General features: G+C 43.6%; 1 protein-coding gene across 4 annotated transcripts in view; it reads right to left on the bottom strand.

Annotated features, from left to right (window-relative positions):
- PRR5L (proline rich 5 like) overlaps window positions 1-17,624 on the bottom strand; it is a 42,258-nt gene that overhangs the window by 12,525 nt on the left and 12,109 nt on the right. For 3 of the 4 annotated variants that reach the window (XM_088166793.1, XM_014873534.2, XM_088166792.1), the window contains 4 exons: window positions 16,284-16,637; window positions 14,844-14,924; window positions 11,395-11,443; window positions 2,539-2,596 (listed from right to left, as the gene is read on the bottom strand). In XM_088166793.1, coding sequence (XP_088022919.1) covers window positions 2,539-2,596; window positions 11,395-11,443; window positions 14,844-14,924; window positions 16,284-16,453 — 358 coding nt within the window. In that variant the 5' untranslated portion in view covers window positions 16,454-16,637. Of the gene's footprint in view, window positions 1-2,538; window positions 2,597-11,394; window positions 11,502-14,843; window positions 14,925-16,283; window positions 16,638-17,624 lie in introns of those variants that run through there. The other variant, XM_088166795.1, reaches the window with a different exon arrangement.

Below are 17,624 nucleotides of genomic sequence, written 5' to 3'. Positions count from 1 at the left end.
CAGCAGGTCACAGCCAACATCAGCTTCTCATCCAACACCATCCTGCAACTGAGTCAGAAATGCTGAGCCCCCTCCAGCACCCACTCAGTACCAAGCAGCTGTCAGGTACCTGCCAGGAACCCCAACAAAGGCACTAAAGACAAATGAGGCACTTGTGAAGGCTCCCAAACAAAATCCTCGTGGTCAACCCTTTATATGACTCTAATTCATAACCCCCAAATGGAACTGGGTACTTAAAATGAAGTCAGACTAAGCTGTGTATCTTGGGATTCCCACAACAGGAATACAATTGTGATCAAATTATGCTCACAGGTTTGACTTACAGAGCTGTCCACTCCTCAGCATCTGGGCCCAAAGCTTCTAAGATTTGTAGCTAAAGGTTTGCAATGTTTATTTCAAGTTTTAGATACATCCCTGGAAATCTCAGGCGCAAATACAGACCCGGCTTTAAAACCACAAGTTTCTGACAAAAGAATTTTCCAGAATACCTCTTATAAAGCCTCAGCTGGAGTTCAGAAGCAGTCTAGACTCAAGGAGCAGTAATAGAAGATGGTCACTCAACACAGGTTTGAAGGCTCAGCCTCAAGGTCACTAAAGGCCCTACATGAGAACTGGAGAACATGTAAAATTGCAGCTCAAAGGAGCCTTATCATTCTGAAGTGCTTTCCTCATCTGTAGACTTCCACACAGGCTTTCCCTGTGCTTGCCCATGGGTTGTGCTGCTTAGGACACAGCCAGAGAGCAGAGATCCAGCAGGACTACATGCTGCAGACATTTCCCTTTGAGCAGAGAGCCGGCCCACAGAGAAGCACAGAAAGGTTCAAAGAGATGCTTCACTGTGTCAGGTATGACTCTGGCTTCAAAACTGGAACTGCAGGCAGACAAGAAACCAGCCAGCACCCCCACAACAGCCAAGTGTAAGCGAAAAACACAACAGGAAACAGATTAATTGAATGTTCAAAGTTTTCCCTCCTTTGCCTCCTACCCAGGACTGCAATGCCTTGCTGTCTGGAGACAGAATGAAATGTCAGAGATCACTTCTCCTTCTGAAGGGGAAGCAGGAATGGTTTGTTTCTTCAAGAAAGCATAAATCCTGCAGGCATTGAAAGAGATTCTGACAGACTGTATAAAGAAAAATCACGTTAAAGAGGCTGTGATTGAAAAATAGACAGAGATAAAACATTGCCATGCCCTGCAGCCACTCTGCCTGGGTGCAGGGGCAGCAGAACTTTTCCAGGAAGGCAGAACTAACCAAGAAGTGTGTACAAGAAATCCTCATTGCTGTGACAACAAGACATGCAACAAGCCCACACATTATAAAAGAAAGGTGCCCGTGAGTCATCTCCTGCAGCAATGCCAGCCTGCACAGCAAAGTGGCTCCAGTGTCACTTCAAGTTAGGGACAGAAAAATGAGGCATAGAAGGTGTTTTGCTGTCTGCCTGGGGAACTTCATCTGACCCAAACTACCTGAGCATCTGCAAAACACTCCTGGGCAGCTCCCAGCTAATTACAGTCTCAAACTCAATTTTCATAATGCTAAAGCAGATACTGGAATAGTTTTATATGCATACAGAACCCAAAGTCTCTGGTAAGCAGTGCAGCACTCATTCTGAAGAGCTGGCAGTGACAAGGCACGTACCCACATATTGGAAAAAGGAGGAGTCTGCCTTTTTTCCTCCCTCACAGGGCCTTACACCCCAAGCAGGAGGCTGGCAACCCCTTAAATCCTGTGGGGCCCAAATCCTACAGCCTGCCAGCTGGGTGAAGTCACTTGGTGAAGAGTGGTGCACAGGAACCCAGGACCAGCAATGACGTGGTGAGATTATAAGCATCTATTGGCATTTAATGACCCACATACAAGGCACTGGTGATTAGCAAGAGATCTTCCCTGCAGGCTAGAAAACTGGGTCAAACCAAAGAGCAGCTTGGTTTTGAATAAAGACGTGCTGGCTTCGCTTGAACAAGCAGTTACTGAATGTGACCAGCTCCCCACACGTCCTGCACTGAGTGCCCACAGCACACTTGCCCTGGCCCACAGGCTCTGCAGGACTCTGAACACAGCTCCAGGTGTGATCAACTTCTTTCCTGAAGGATTTCATTCTCACCCTGGGACTGTTCTTTTCTTTAAATTTACACAAAGCTTGATAGTTCAGCTCTCAAAAGCATGACAGAGAAACCAATATTGTGCTTACATCAAGCTGCCAATCACATTGAGAAATGAAAGGCAGAAGGCAGTTCCAAGCAGTTTTGCAACAGGATCCATGTTCAGACCAGACCTGCTATGATATGAGCCCAGGTTCAGCTGAGACCCATGTTCCTGCTTTTGTGATGCTGTTGTGGCTGGTGGGAGCACTGTGGCTCTGTGGCTATTCAAACAGCCCATCCTCTCTTCAGCCTCACAAGGGCTCCTGAGGGGTTGTGTGACACCCCAGGACAGCACCAGAAAGGGCTGTACGCCTTCCAGACATGCAAATCATCTCATCTGGCCAAACATCAAAGCACAACTCCCTTCCAAAATAGGTTTCCTACTATGCTTACCTTCACACAGCTTGACCTTCTCCTCCATAAACAGCAAGCCTTTTGCAAGGAGCTGGTTCTGCCAAGAAAAAAGAGAGACATGCATTTGCCTTTTATTTATTTATAATGAACATGGAAGAATGCACTTTTGCCAGATGCTATCCACTTTTCATGCATTTACATTAAGATTAGTCATGTTGCAGTACCTTCTTCCAGCACTGGTCTCAGTGTGAGTGCTAGACATTCCTTAATCCCTTCTTGTTCAGCTACACATGAGAATGCAAGACACAGCAGTTGAAACATCTCCAAGAAATGGGAAGGGTCACAGGGAGGGAGTCCAGAAAATAAAATGGTTCTTACCATAATGGTGCACCCACATATGCTATAACTCGATTACATGACTGAGGCAATCAAAGAGTCAAATGTTATGAAAATGTCCCACTCTCTTCTTTTTACACTTGCTCATTGCTTCTCTAATTGCACAGTAGACCAAGTGACCAAGTTCAGCTCCCTAACATCTACTTCTCTGTTCCTGCCTATTGTCTTTCCATGAGGCCATTCTCTTTGTATTGAGAAGCTGGATCATCTCAGTATGCAGTGTCAAGCTGCAGAAGAACTGGTAGGACCTGCTCTTTCTAGATAAACTTAATTCTCATGGACCAGACAGTCCAGATGTCAATATGCCTGTTTGCAGTTCAGGATATCCAAATACCTGATTAGCTTTTTGTTCCCACTTCCCCAAAGGCAAGAATGGTGTAAAAACAACAGCTGTCTTTTTGTTCTCCTGACAACGCTAAGTGAATCAGTTATTCTGAAAAGTTTTGAGATCCTCAGAGAAAGGGACAACAATCACTAGTACTGCATCCTAAAAAAGGTGCAGAGATCATACTGATAGAGAATAAGGCCTGCTGCCTCTCTGAAAGGATTCAGTACCAGGGCAGCCCACAACAGCCAGAGATGACTCCCCTATTGTTCATCACACACTTTTTGTTTTTAATGGGGAACCAGGTCAAGGTTGCACTTTGGAACCTTCCATCAGCCAAGGAACAAAGGCACATCTCTTTCCACTCCCAGGGGACACTGCTGTAACCTCACTGCCTGGACACCACCACAGCCTCCTGCTGAGCTGCCATCCTGGCCTGGATCCTAAACCTGCCTCTGGATCCTAAACCTGCCTCCTGGAACCACACACCAGCCTGGCTCAGCCCTGACACAGACAAGGAAACTGGGGAAGCACCCCAAGCCAAGAAAGCAGCACACCTCTGCACCCTCCCTCCAAAAGAAACACCAAGCTGGGTATAAAAAGGAGGAAACATTGCTCTGTGACATTCTCAGGCTGGGAGAGATTTTTCACCTGGGCAATGACAACAGGAATTAGCAAGCTGGATAAATACGTTCACTCAATGAAAAAAAAATACATTTCCAAATGTTAGCAACACGTGGAAAGTGACTGTTTTAAGAAGATCCTCCAGCACAAATATGGGTTTTGGAGGGAAATATTAAGTTCTTGGGATGTCCATTCAAATTTTAGATTTGTTCAACAGGAATAAATGACTACACATCATCCTCTGGACAACAACAAAAAATCTTTCCAGGAAAAACCAACAGTGTGAAAAAGGAGGGAGAAAGAAATCCATAATGGAGAAAATTTTCCCATGAGGGGGAAAAAAAAAAAGTGAAACCCACTTACACTATAAATATTTTTCTGCTTGAACAATAGATAATGATGGAGTGATATGGGACTTTAATCCTTCCAAATGCTTTCAGTTTATTAATAAACTACTTAATTCTTTAATTTTTAACCTGTAGCTCAAGGCAATTCTCATCTACTGCAGGGGAAATTTACAGCTGGTCTTTTCATACTGTATTATTTTAAACCACTTAGAAATAAAAAGGTGTACATATATATATATATCTATACACTCATATGAGGATGTGATGCTTATTTTCTTGTGTTCCTCTTCAATTCCTTCTCTTCCATAGAACTTTAGATTTCATTTTACATGTATTCCCCACTCTGGATACAATTTTCCAGATACTTTGCCTAAAAGTTAGTATTATTGATAATTTTCTACTTCCAGGGATTTTTTTTTTTTTTCATTTGCAGCTATGTCAGCAACCAAACAACATATTTGTACATGCTAATGGGCAGTACAGCTGTATCTACTGCAAAATAGATATATTAATCATTACTCTGTGGTAACAAATTTATAATGCTCCTATGAATGTGTTAGAGCAATTCCACATGCTAAAGAGATTGCATAATCTCACTCTAAAGGTTTCCTTTAAAAAGAGATTAGGTCCACATAGTTACTGTAGTTACTACAGACTTTTCACTTATCATCTCAGATTTTCCCTTTTCCTGTGGAAAAGACTTTAAAAAAAAAAAAAAAAATCAACCACACTTGATTTCACTTCTCCCCATCCTAAAAATATCTGGAAATGTTACCTCTCCATCTTTTCCTGCAAGAAGTGTCAGGCTTAGGAATTGATTCAATCCAAACACTAATCCCTCAGAGCAAGCCAGACAGGTAAATTGCCATTAACAAACCCTCCAGGGTCTGCTGACAAATCAATACAAGCTACTCAATGCAGCTGCAGTGGAGGTCTGGATCACACCTTGTCTAGATTACAAGCCTCATTTTGCTGCTGCATCCCTTCTTGCCAGAAGCACAGAGCTAAGAGGAAAAATAAATCTTCTATTTAAAGCAAGACCAGATAAAGACTCACACCAAGTAAGCTTGAAGGGCACATTTATTTGAAAAAATTCAGCCACCACCTTCCACCTCTTTGCAGTTACAACTGAACTGGGAGCTTGGGGGAGCAGTGATTCCCTTCCCTCCCCAGATGAGCTTCTCCTGGTTCCCCAGGGTGTTTTCCCAGCCCTGCTGCTGGCACACCACGGGATGCTATATGCTCATTGTGAGGGGTGCAAACCTGCCTTTAATCTTTGCTGCTCTGCTGAGAAACAAAGTCCCCACTTCAGCACAGGTACGTGCAGTTGAGAAATCTGGAGAGAGATGTTTTGCAGCAGAAGGGACCTTGTGAAATCTCACAGGCTGACCCCTTTTCTCAGTGCAGAAAACCAATATAGCTGACTCAGATACACCACTAAGGCCAGCTAAGAGAAAGCTCTTAAGTAAATTTTTAAATGCCTTAAGTTTTTAAAGACATGATTCAAAGCAAAGATAATCACTTTTCATTTGTTTCTCAGTAAAGATCTTCCCACAACATGTCTGTGTTTACTACTCTTTAAAGTAAGTCATGCCCAAATAATTGGGAATAAAAAAATTTTGAAGGCAGTCAGATACCACCTTATAAAATACACATACTTTCCTGATAACTCCTTCCTTTTTTCTGGCACAGATATTTTCCTCTTTCCCTTCCCTATTAGAGAAATCGAGGCAAGTTTCTCCATTCATGCCCAATGAAGTAATTCCAGTCCCATCATCTTTCCAGAAGGTGAAAGCTGTCCCAGGCACAACAGCTGGGGCTCCTCTCTCTCAAACCAGCAGTGCCCAGCACCTTTTCCCTCCCTCCCACTGCAGGAGCTGGGCATTCCCAATGGGAAAATGGTACCCACTGGATTGTGCCTGAGGAAAATCAGATATTGCCTGCCAGCAGCACTCAGCCAGCAGCATGGGTGTGGTGCCAACCTCGGGACAGAACCAACAGGAAGGATTTTGGGGTGGCAGCCGTGCCACCAGCACAGATTGCTCTGCTCTGGGTGCTACATGCAAGCAGAAGGGAGGCAAAAAACAGCAAAATAGCTTTGGCAGGAACTCCACAGAAAACACCAAGGAGGCTCAAGCCAGCACAGCTAACTTCAAATCTTGTCTGAAAGCCATGTCTGCAGTACAGCAAGGTACAAATGAATTCTCCTGCTAATAACTAATAAGCCATTATCTTGGAGGGAAAAGGTTTACACAAACACACATTTAATTATGGATAAATTCTGCTTTCCCTTCATGTCTCCAAGCCAAACATGGCCAGGAATGCCTTTTAAAAGCCACCTTCAAATTAACATATTAATATTAGTTCATCAAACAACATAAGCTTGGAACAGAAGTAAAACTGATCCAGAACATACTCGTAATAATTGACCTCATTTTGCTGGGTGAAAAAAAAAATCAATTTTTCTACAGACCACTACAGCATTTCTTAAATGCAGCCCCCTTTTATAGGCAGCTGAGGCTTTGTGTTCTAGTGCTAAACCACACTTTTACAGGCTCTACAAGCACATAGCCACTGCTTTGTGGATAATCTGCTATTAATTTGAGAAAAAAAAGCATCACCCATACTTACTTGGCAAGTATTTTCTACAGTGTTATTGCCAGCTGCACACAAACTAAAACCTACCTAATTCTTGGCAGTGTTCTAGAAAACACAAATTTGTGTGAGCTGCAGCATCTCATATCTAGAGCACCCTCCCACCCCCATCCTTTTCTGTCTAACAAGAGGGGAAATACTGACAGAAGCAGAGAGATCACTTCGATCCTACACAGTGGAGAAACCACAAGATAAATATGAAATCGCATCCTAAAATGACTCTTCCTAGAGCTGGTTTTGTTCACAACAGATAAATGAGAAAGCCCACTTGAAGAGATGAAAGTGAGGCAAGGAGAGCAGCCCAGGCAGACCAAGTAGGCAGCACTGCTGTGATATGACCCAGACCACAAGCAGCCAGGCAGCAGCTCTGGGAAAAATCCCACACAGCCAGGACCCCTGGCTTTGCCTGGATTAGTCACTGCTCCAGTGGGATCCTGCTCAGCCAGCCCAGGCACACCAAGCACGCTGATGGGAGCAGCCAGGCTCCCTCTGGAAGGATCCACACACATCTATGGGTCCATGGGAGCAGGGTCTGGAAGGAGCTGTCCCTGCTGGCACCCAGGACCAGGCGCTGTGCTCCACAGCAGTGCTGAGCTGCCGGGGGGCTCCACCCATGATAAGGAACCTGGGCAGCTGCTGTGGAGTCTCTGCAGCTGCTCCACGAAAGCTGCTCTAGAAAGTGCCACATGAAGCAGAAATAATTAGCAGACCTGCACCAACAGAAGTTCCCAGCCAATGAGGAGACAAATACAGTAATAAAGACCAGCTTGACCCAAAGGAGTATTGCAGACACACAGCTGAGCTCTGCGAATCACACAAGTGTGAATTCTGTTCCCTGTGCAGCAGTCGAGCTGCTGCAGGCCCTGGCAGCAGGCACAAGACAGCACTTGGCCAGAGAAAAGCTACTGCTGCCTGTATCCAGCAGCAACCATCACTCCAATAGCCTACACAATTATTTCCTTGCCTTGCTGTGAAACAGGTAGACACAGAAACCTGCCTTCAAGGAAGGATGCATCACACACCTTGTATTTTTCTCTTTGGCTAAGCAGCCATATGGCTTCTTCAGCTGTTAGCTAGGCTTTACAAAGCAGCCTTTCAAAGGAGTGAGCAAACATCATGAGAGATGCTGGAGTCATCTCTCCAGGCTGGAGTTCCAGGAAAACACACAGCGGGGACCTGAACAAAAGCTTTATGGTGCCACAACAAAGGCAGGAGTGCAGGCTTGCCCCCATCACTGCAGCCACCCTGCACAGCTGGGGAACCTACAGCGAGAGGCACTGTGACCACAGGAAGGTTCACCAGCATCACTTCTGACAGCTCTGAAGGCAGAAGATAAAATCAGCCTTGGTTTGGATCCAGGCTTGTCTCATTGCTGACAGTGCTTACTTTTGAGCTATTTATTATCACCTTGCTGCTTGGACTTTGCCTGACACCTCAGCAATGTGTGCTCTGCCCCTGCAGCTCTGCCTGCAAACAGAAAGCTGGGTCTAATTCTGAGTCAGGACCTGCCGCCTCCAGTGGCTCTCCACTGCAGCAGCCTGGAAATTATGTAACAGCCTGCCTCTGCTTTTAAGACATCAAAGACCTCATTGGATTAGATGAGGAAACACAGTCCACTTGCCATTCCTCACCTACCAGCTCTGCCAGTGCGGGGAGTGGACATCAGGCATCAGCTCTGGGCATTTGACTTTCTGCATTTGCAGCCTATGGGTTCTGGGAGAGGTTACAGTGCCTGGGAAGGGATCAGGTCTCTCTGCCTTGGGAGGAGACAGTTTGGAGTTAATATACATAAATGCATTTCCATTTTGCCCCCCATGAGTTTCAAGATTAACAAGCCCACACAGAATGAAAAGACACCGTTCATCCCTTCCAAAGGTTTTGTTTGCAGAATCAGGCAGATAATGCACCAATTTATCAACACTTGCTAATTTTATATTTAAAATTCTTTTCCACCAACACAAGGGCCAGACAGTAGGAAAATGAAGGGAGCTTATCTGAAACATCACACAGCTGCACCACAGAAGTCCCAATTGCCAGTACACCCTGTTCCTCCAAATCCCAGCTCTTACCTTCCACGGTCATAGGATTTCCACCTATTGCAGTTCAGCTGACCAGCAGCAAACTAACCCAGCAGTGAGAGCAAATGGTGCCCTGCTGGGTTATTGAGCAGAGAGGTAGGTACAACGTGCCCCTTTTCAGGGAATTCTCCAATCAGTTCATGGGCAAAGTCAATACTGAAAAACGTGGAGCATGAAGCATTGCTTTAAAGCAGATCTGCAGTAAATACAAGTCCCAACTATCTGGCATTTACACTCAGGCTTCAATCCAAGGAGAGGGATTGTATATACAGTAGGATTGCTAAAGCAGCAGATTTATAAACACAACTTTCCTTCAGAATGAAACATCTGAGTTTGTACTGCAGTCCTTAAAGGAATTATATTTCTCTTTCAAAGACAAAACAGACTCATTAACTCTGGTATGATGATGGCTTGGTAGCAGAAAAAGACTGCATAAACTCCAATCATTTCCTAAACATTCCTTTAGCAATTTCAGGGGCTAAAAACTGTTAATTTGCATGAGTGCTGATGAAAAGGACTTGTGAGTAATCAAGTCAAGTTGATCACAAAGGTAGCTTTGTCTCACTATAAAAGCTCTGTTCCATTTTAGTCTTGAATATTCAATGGTTATAAAAATGTGCATGTGTGAGTGTATAAAATTTACATAATGTAAAATCTAAAACAAATGTGATTTATAAGTTCCTCTTAGCAGCTCCAGTTATAATGGCCATGGCATAAGAAATGGAAAACATTTAAGTCAGTTTATCACATCTAAATATTGCATGATCCAGTTAGTTGCTTTAATTGCTGCTAGGCTATTTAAAACTGCCTGGCTACACAGAGAGCATATTCTTCAGGGTCCAATTCAATGCAAGAGGACAAAAAACTTGGTTCTTGGGACAGCTTTCAGTGGGCTTTAACAGATGTCAGAGGAAGTCACTGCCAAAGGATACACTTCCACTCCACTCTGCATCCTGGTGACCCACTCCCAGCACCTCCCCCATGTCAGAGGTGATGACCACAACACGTCAAAGGAAGTAGTTGGAAACTTCGTTTTTTTTTTCTTTCAAGGTTATTTTTCAGCCAAATCAGCAGCTTGATTCAACTCTGCTCATCTTGGTGGCAGCAGTACTGCCATAAATCAGCCAGCATCAGCAGTGAAACAGAACCCACAGACAAATGAAATAATGTTGTCAGCCCTTCTTTGGCACATGAACAGTCTTTCCCCACTCCGTGGCCCTAGGATTTCTGAGGAAAGACATTCAGGAGGGAGTGGTAACTTTGATCATGGCCATATGCTGTTAGTCTAGAATCAGAAGTAAGTCTGCATTTTAGCTCACAGAGGGAAAGATCTCACTTCCAACAATAGTCTTTATCTCACAGTTTGTCTGCACCAAGAGTTTTACCTCAGGCTAAGTCTGACAGATGCCAAGTTACTCCATTTGACACTGAGCAAAAATACCCCAGAAATTAAATAAGAGTGCTGGTGGCTGCCACCCCACTCAGGGTCTAGGAAACATCCTGCCATGCACTGCCAGCAGCTGCCTCTGCAGTAAACAACTTGTGCAGAGAGGGGCTGAGGAAGTGAAACACAACTACCCCTGGGGCAGGAGTTTTCTTCTCACTTGACAGCACAGCAGGGGGATTTTTTGAAGTCATGTAATCTAATAAATCACATAATCTGATAGGAAACAACACTAGTCTTCTTTTTTCTCTTTTAAGCTGTTAGCACGCACACAGCAGCATCAGCTGCTTCAGAAAGTACAGAAATTTTCTGTCTTACTCAAAGGGAAGAAAACCCTCTTGTTTCCAGCAGCCCCTCTTTTTTTTTTAATCAACACTACACTGAACAAATTAAAACACTGAAAGCCATCAGTGCCTTCTAAAAATCATCCAGCAGGCTTTCATGTGGTTACATGTGAACCTCTGTTTATCTGGCCAGTATCAATAAAAGGCAGCAACACATATTCACATTTGTGACTGTTCAAGGAACAATTTTCCTTTTTCAGAAGCTGCATTTATATTTGTGGGACTAAAAGGCAAACAGCACCCAGGTTGATTTCCTGCTAAGAGAAACTTCCCTCTCTTTGCCCCATCCTGCCTCCAGGCAGTCATCATTATCTCTCCTCTTTCCCTTTGCTGGCCCCTTTTGCAGAAAATCTACTTTTGAATTCTCTACACTCAAGAAAAGGCATCCCATCGTCTTTAAAAACTTCAAGTGAATTCCTTGTTGATCTTGGCAGGCTACTAGCAGCCTTTCTTAAGTGCAAAGGAAGATTATCCTTAATTCTGCACTCACATCAATAAAGATAATTACTCCCAGGGCTATATGGCCCCCATTTCAAAAGTGCAGTACCTCCATCATCTTCCTCAGCATAACAAAAACAAAACTTGTAGGCTACGCTCATATAAAAAGGCATCCTAATTTTCTTATAGGCTAAAAAGCTGAAGGGAACAAACCTCAAAATAAAGCAAGCAAGTCATGCAATACCTGAAAGTAATCTGTGATGAAGGATCCAAGTTCACTCTTCAGCAGCCGTCTGTAGACAGAAGGAATGGAGCCATGAAGTAGCAGCCACTGCTGGTCAGTTCTCACAGCTATAACACCCACACCAAAGATACAGGAATCTATGGGAAGGGTCCTTCTGGCCACACTTACATTTCTCTTACAATTATAGATGTATTTTACAAAGGCTATTCTCAAATTATAAAGGAATTAAATAATTTCTCTGAAGTCTGCTAATTATAAACCATGCATCTAAAACAAGCAAAACCAAATTACCCCCCTGAATGAACAGAAATCTGGGGAGAAAATTTGGAGTTATTTAGATTGAAACTCATATTTTTTTTTTCTTTTTTGTTTAAACAAACATGCCTTTCATGTCACTGAAGATAGCATATCTCCCTAATGTTGTACTCCCTTTTCTCTTGGAAGTAGAAGGTGAGGATAAGGAGAGGAGAAATGAAGCATAAGTTGCCATATTTTAACTACCACTTTTCAAACAATAAAAAGAAAAGGCATATTTTCCAAGGAAGAAACTCTAGAAATTTATCAAAAGGTGTTTTAAATACATGCAGGCAAAAGCCACTCTAAAGAAGTATTTCTGATGAAAGCTGTTAGCTTTTAAATCAGGCTATGATAAAAGTTTTACACACTAATATATATTTGTATTTTAAAAAAATACATAAAAATCAGGATTGTTTTACATCAGAGGCAGCATTGTAAAAACAACTTAGGAAGTTCAGTGCATTTGCACTTTAAGCTTTCAATGACTGAGAATAAATTCTGTAGCAGTAAATTCTGTCTAAAATTTAAAGGTTGCCCAACACTTTTCAATGCCAAACACTGCATTTTTTCTATTCTAAGAGTTTTGCTTTCTACCAATGCAAAGTATAGTCAAGAGTGCCTGAAAACAGCATTTCAATCAGCAACCATCCAGTTCTTAGGCTGGGTTTTTACCAACAAACTCTGACATTTTACCTCATCTCTGCTCAAAGTCAAATGTGACAGCCCTCCTCTCTAACCATTTTACAGTGCTTCTACATTTATCTGTGTGCCAGCATGCCTTTACTCTTTTCTCTCTCTGAGTGCTTATATTCACCCACCCAAGTCAAAGCACATGTCTATGTCTATGAGATCAATAAATCAGGTAAGTCTTTGGGGGCCCATTTGTCAGAAGCTTTTCCATTGGCTTCAGCAAAGCTCTCCACCAGCTGACTGACAAGCCCAGCAGGATTTGGCTTCATGCAGGTAAGACCAGCAAGCAGAGGCTTGCACCTTAGAAAAAAGTCAAGGGAGGGGTCACTTCCTAAGCATGGCCTGGTCACCTCCCACTTACAGAAATTCTGTTTACTGAAGGCATTTCTTACATTTCCTCTTGCTGTGACAACTGACTTTCAGAGCAAAAATAACTTTTTTTCAGAGTTAAAAAAAAAATAAATAGCCAGTGAGATGGTATCAAATCACAGTAAGATAAAGACTTGGTGGCAGCAATCCAGAACAAAATGTTACCACCTGCTCATCTCCTGGTCCTGTCATTACCGTCCTCTTTTAGAACTGTCTCACGTTTCCCTCTGCCAAATGACAAAGCACTGTGCAGAACCTGAGAGCCCCTTACTGCATTTGCACACTACAGCCCAGGAGCTGAGTGGAGAACTGCAAGCAAGGGCAGGGGAAATGCACCAGCTCGACTTCATGGCACACAGGAGCTGTGTGTCTGTCTCAGGGCTCTGGCTTTTCTCCAGTGCCAAGCTGGAGATGCACCTTGTGCACAGAGTTCTCCCTGTGCTGGGAGCTCCAGCAGGAAGCACAGGTGTGAGGCTGCAGGTGCTCACACAAACACACAGGCAGAGGCCTGTCCTTTCCCCCTTAGATGGGCATTAATGAGCTACTTGGATGTCAAATGGTCTATTTAAAGAGTGACATTTGGAGATGTAACCAGTGCTCAGGGCACCTGCAGGAACATTCATCATGTAATTCAAGGTGAGTGCTTCCAAGTACAGGCTGGAAGTGCATGACTGTGGAAAAGGGCATTTCCCCTCCCACCATCAGCACTGCTCTCAAAGCATCCACAGCTCATAAGGAATTTCCTGTTCTTTGCCTGGTTTTAGACAGACTGCATTCACTTCAGCAACCAGCACAAAGACAGCATGGTCCAGCCACTGGGGCCAAGCCCAGACCCCAGAGCAGCTCTGCCCAGTGTGCTGCCTCCCTGGAAGGGTGGGAAGGAGCACCTGCTTGCACTTCAGGGGAAAAGCAGGATGCCATGGGCAACAGTCACAAAGCCCAAAGCCACTCCCCCCAAGCCTGCTAACAAGCTGGGGCTTTAGGTATTTCCCAAGCCTTATGACATCTGTTTTTATTTTCATGTCCACAAATACTCATCCCATGGAGAATTTAGACTGCTCCAAGTACTTAAACCTAACTTGAAGACTTCTGACCTGAACGCACTAAAATAACATTAAAGTGCAAGATGCTGTCCTTGCTCAACTCTCAAAAGGAATTATATTAAACTTTTTGGGTTTGGGACTAGACCAAATTGGATAGAGTCCCCTGCCCTGATAGCTGCATTTATTTTGAAAGTGGGGAAAGGGGTAGTTTAGACTGCTGTTTAATACATACTTAGCTCAAATTGCCATTTCAATCTTTTGGAGCTCAAAAAAAAGCAATAGGAATGAGAAGAGGGCATATAAAAGAAGAAGTAGAAACACGTATGACAGCACTCTTGACAAATTAATAAAGATATAGTGGTAAAAAGAGAAGGAGGAACCTACTTCCATGAGCCCTGACAATACTCCTCTCAGCAGCACTTGGAACCAAGGCAATAACAAACAGTTCTTTATCTACTCTACAGTCCTATCTATTGCTAATCAAACTTTCCAACTAATCAGAATGAAACCACAGATAATCACGAAACTTACTTTTAAAAGAAAATGATATTTTTAACCATCACTAGTATCAGTGACACAAAATGTTAGCTAGGCTTTTAGTTTATCTTTATGGTTCATATTTTCAGGTTTTGTTCTGCAGTTATCATATGAACATTAAGCTTTTAAATTAAACGTTGTGGTTTGTTTTAAACACTCCACGGTTCTGAGAAGTTCGGTTTCAGAAAAGAGATGCCAATATCATTATGTATAAAAGACATCCAAAAGAGGCATAGCTCCTAGGAAGGAACAAAAGCCTTACAAGCCAAGTCGATACACAACTGTATCAAAGCTACAAGGTGGAGAAAAATTATCCAAATACCAAGTGCCATTCATGTCACTCAGCAGCAAGAAAGAAGTAAGTTAGCCAGAAACCCCAAAGCTGTGCTGAAGTTTGCTTTCATCCTTTCTCCTCCCACCAATATCTTCTAACTGTGCTTCTGAAGGCAACAGACCCCAGCAAACACCAAACAGGCAGCAACAAAAATCCATTTTTGCATTTCAGCGACCTACCTGATATTTTCATTGAGGGTGTAAAGTTCATTGTTCTGCAAGCCTCCTCCTTTGAACACGTTTATCACTGCTGTTTGTACACTGCCAAAAAAAGAAATGAGACAGGACAACATCCACAAGTAAGCGTGACTTGCCACAGAGCACAGTATGAGCAAGGCACCAAAAGCAGAGAGATTACAACTAGGTGAAGTTGATTATCCTCAAATACTTCCAGTCTTTCTCACCTTGAAATTGTTACTCTTAATTACCTCCATCTCCCCTTGGAGACAGAGCAGAACCAACCTCAAGTTCTGCCTAGGGTGAGCAAGGGAGAAAGTTGTCACAGGGACACTGCCTGTTCCAGATGTCTCTTGAACACAGCTGTTTGGGGGATCTTTGCAGACTCCTTGCAATGAGGAGACAGATTTTTGGTAATATCTGCCAAACACATCAGACTGCATTATCCAGTGATCCTACCAGGAACCACCCATCCTGCAGCATCTGGCAACACCCTGGCCGTGCTGGAAGATTTCTGCAGCCAGAATCACCTCAGTCAGATCGGAGTTTAAGCCCTGTTAATGCTTGTAAGATGCTGCTGAAGTATCTTCCAATTCTCTCACCAGCACAGAGGAAGTCATAAAGTGACAGCAGACAAGAAGGTTTAGCAGGTCTAAAGTTTGCCATGGCTAACAAGGGCATATGTCATTCCCTTAATAGACATTCCCTTCTCTGGGCAGTTATGGCATCTGCATGCTCCACAGACCTCAACTCACTATCATGGCACAAAACTGCAATGTTTTTGCCAGGCTCTTTTCGTGTGACATTGGTAAACTGAGCTAGGTCAGCAAGCAAGAACGGTCTGCAGAGCACAGAGCTGGTGCCAGGTGGCAGAAGGGGAGGTGGGAATACCCACTTCTGGCAGCAGCAGCCTATTACATCAGATCAAGACATAGGACATCTCACTCTTCACCTTTCACACTGTTTTTCCAGTTGCCATTGCTGCATGACACGCACAGCAGACAGGATTTAGCTATCAGTAGGAAATGCCGGTTGAAGCCACAACTTTAGTAGCTGTCAGAGGAACTTGACTGTGATAAAAGCTTCGTAATATGCAAATACGTGCCTTTGTGAATTAATAAACTGGCATTTATTACAGTACTAGGAACGTGTTTTCCTAAATGGTGTTTAAAAGATACAACTGTTAACAAAAATTCTGCTTTACTTCAAGACAGTATGGCTGAACAACATTGGCCAAAACCAACTGAGCACGAGTAGGTCTAAATTTTTCAATTCCACAGATGCTTTCAATGCCAGCAAAGCCTGGACATGCCAAAAATCCGTGCATGCTTAAAAACAGATGAGCTTAGTCATAAATGGTGTGGCAGCACAAGCGAAGATACACATGAGCCTCAGTGAGGAGCTGCTGCAGGGCAAGAGCTCGCCCAGGTGGGTCCTGCTCACCTGTTCCAGGCAGAGTTGGAGCTGAGCTGCATGGCCTGCCGGGCTGCCTGGAACCGAGGCAGATCACTGAGGACAGGGGAGCTCATGAAGCGAGGCCGGGGCCTCCTGAACGAGCCCATCCTGTGGAACTGGAGCGCAAAGGACAGAGCTATGGTGAGCCCTCCTTTCATAGGGTCAGCTGGAGCAGGGCACGACCATCAGAAAGGCTCTTCTCTCAAAGGTGCAATCTCAGCAGTGCCCATGAGTCTTCAAGCCCAAGGACTCGGTCACAACCAAAGAGTCAGCCCTGGACTAGCAGTTCCCCACCGTGTGGGGTTGTGACATGAGCTGCATGATGAAGGAACTGAAGAAGTCCTGCAATGCAAAGAGAAAAGAGAACAGTAAGGCAGGGAAGGGAGGGATGAAAATATCTTGTGCTATTAACAGAGCTTTGGGAAGACTCTGGAACTCCAGAGTTCTTCAACAGCCCCGTTTCTCACCTTGCCCCTTAAACAACAACCAAACAGAGCCAGTCAGAAATGCAGGCATGATCTCTCTTTCGACTTTAATTAGCAGAGATGCAAGAACAGAGATGCCTCAACTCGTCTGCCAGAGGCACTTTACAAATGCCTTTAAATACAGTTAGCCACTCAGCCTGTATATAAAATAGTAACTGGAGAAAGACAAAACTATTCCATTAGAGAGGGATAAAAGATGAACAATGGAAAAAAAAGATGAATAGACTAACACAGTGCTTTTTTTTTTTGAGAAGTGTTGTGCAAGGGAATAAACCCACTTGCTATCAGTTCACTACAAAAAGGATATAATAAGGAGCTTCTTCAAAAGAGTTCTGACATCTAGATATTTTGAGCATAAGCAGGGCTTTTATGTTTCTGGTTTTTCTACAGCACGAGAAGTAATTGCTAGGCCAGTTATGAAATGCCCGTATTTTCCACTCTGATCATCATCTCCATGTAGATGACTATGTAGCCCCAAGTAAACCACAGAAATAGAAGAAGTGAGCTTGAATAAAAGCCACAAAAAAACTTTGGCAAAGCTTCTGTACTTTGAAATCCTCCCACTTGAGATGAATACAAGCAATAGATGTAGCTGGCAGTTTGGAGAATGAGATGTGGGACACAGGAGAGCAGAGGGGGAAAAGAAACAAACAAAAGTGTTGTGCAACAACCGCACACGAAAGATGTAAAGCAAAATCTCTTTTCTACTACATCTTTAGCACGAAGTGAAACAAGATATGGTCAGACAAAAAAAATGCTATGTATCTGCACTAATTTGACTGGTGTTCAACTCCAGGAAATCTTTCCACTGCCCAAACTATAATTAACTCTTACATGCAAGAAA

This window comes from Sturnus vulgaris, chromosome 6 (assembly GCF_052056855.1).
Source record: "Sturnus vulgaris isolate bStuVul1 chromosome 6, bStuVul1.hap1, whole genome shotgun sequence".
NCBI classification, from domain to species: domain Eukaryota; kingdom Metazoa; phylum Chordata; class Aves; order Passeriformes; family Sturnidae; genus Sturnus; species Sturnus vulgaris.
The sequence above is the reverse complement of the archived record's forward strand: the minus strand, read 5'-3'. Positions and strand labels throughout refer to the sequence as shown.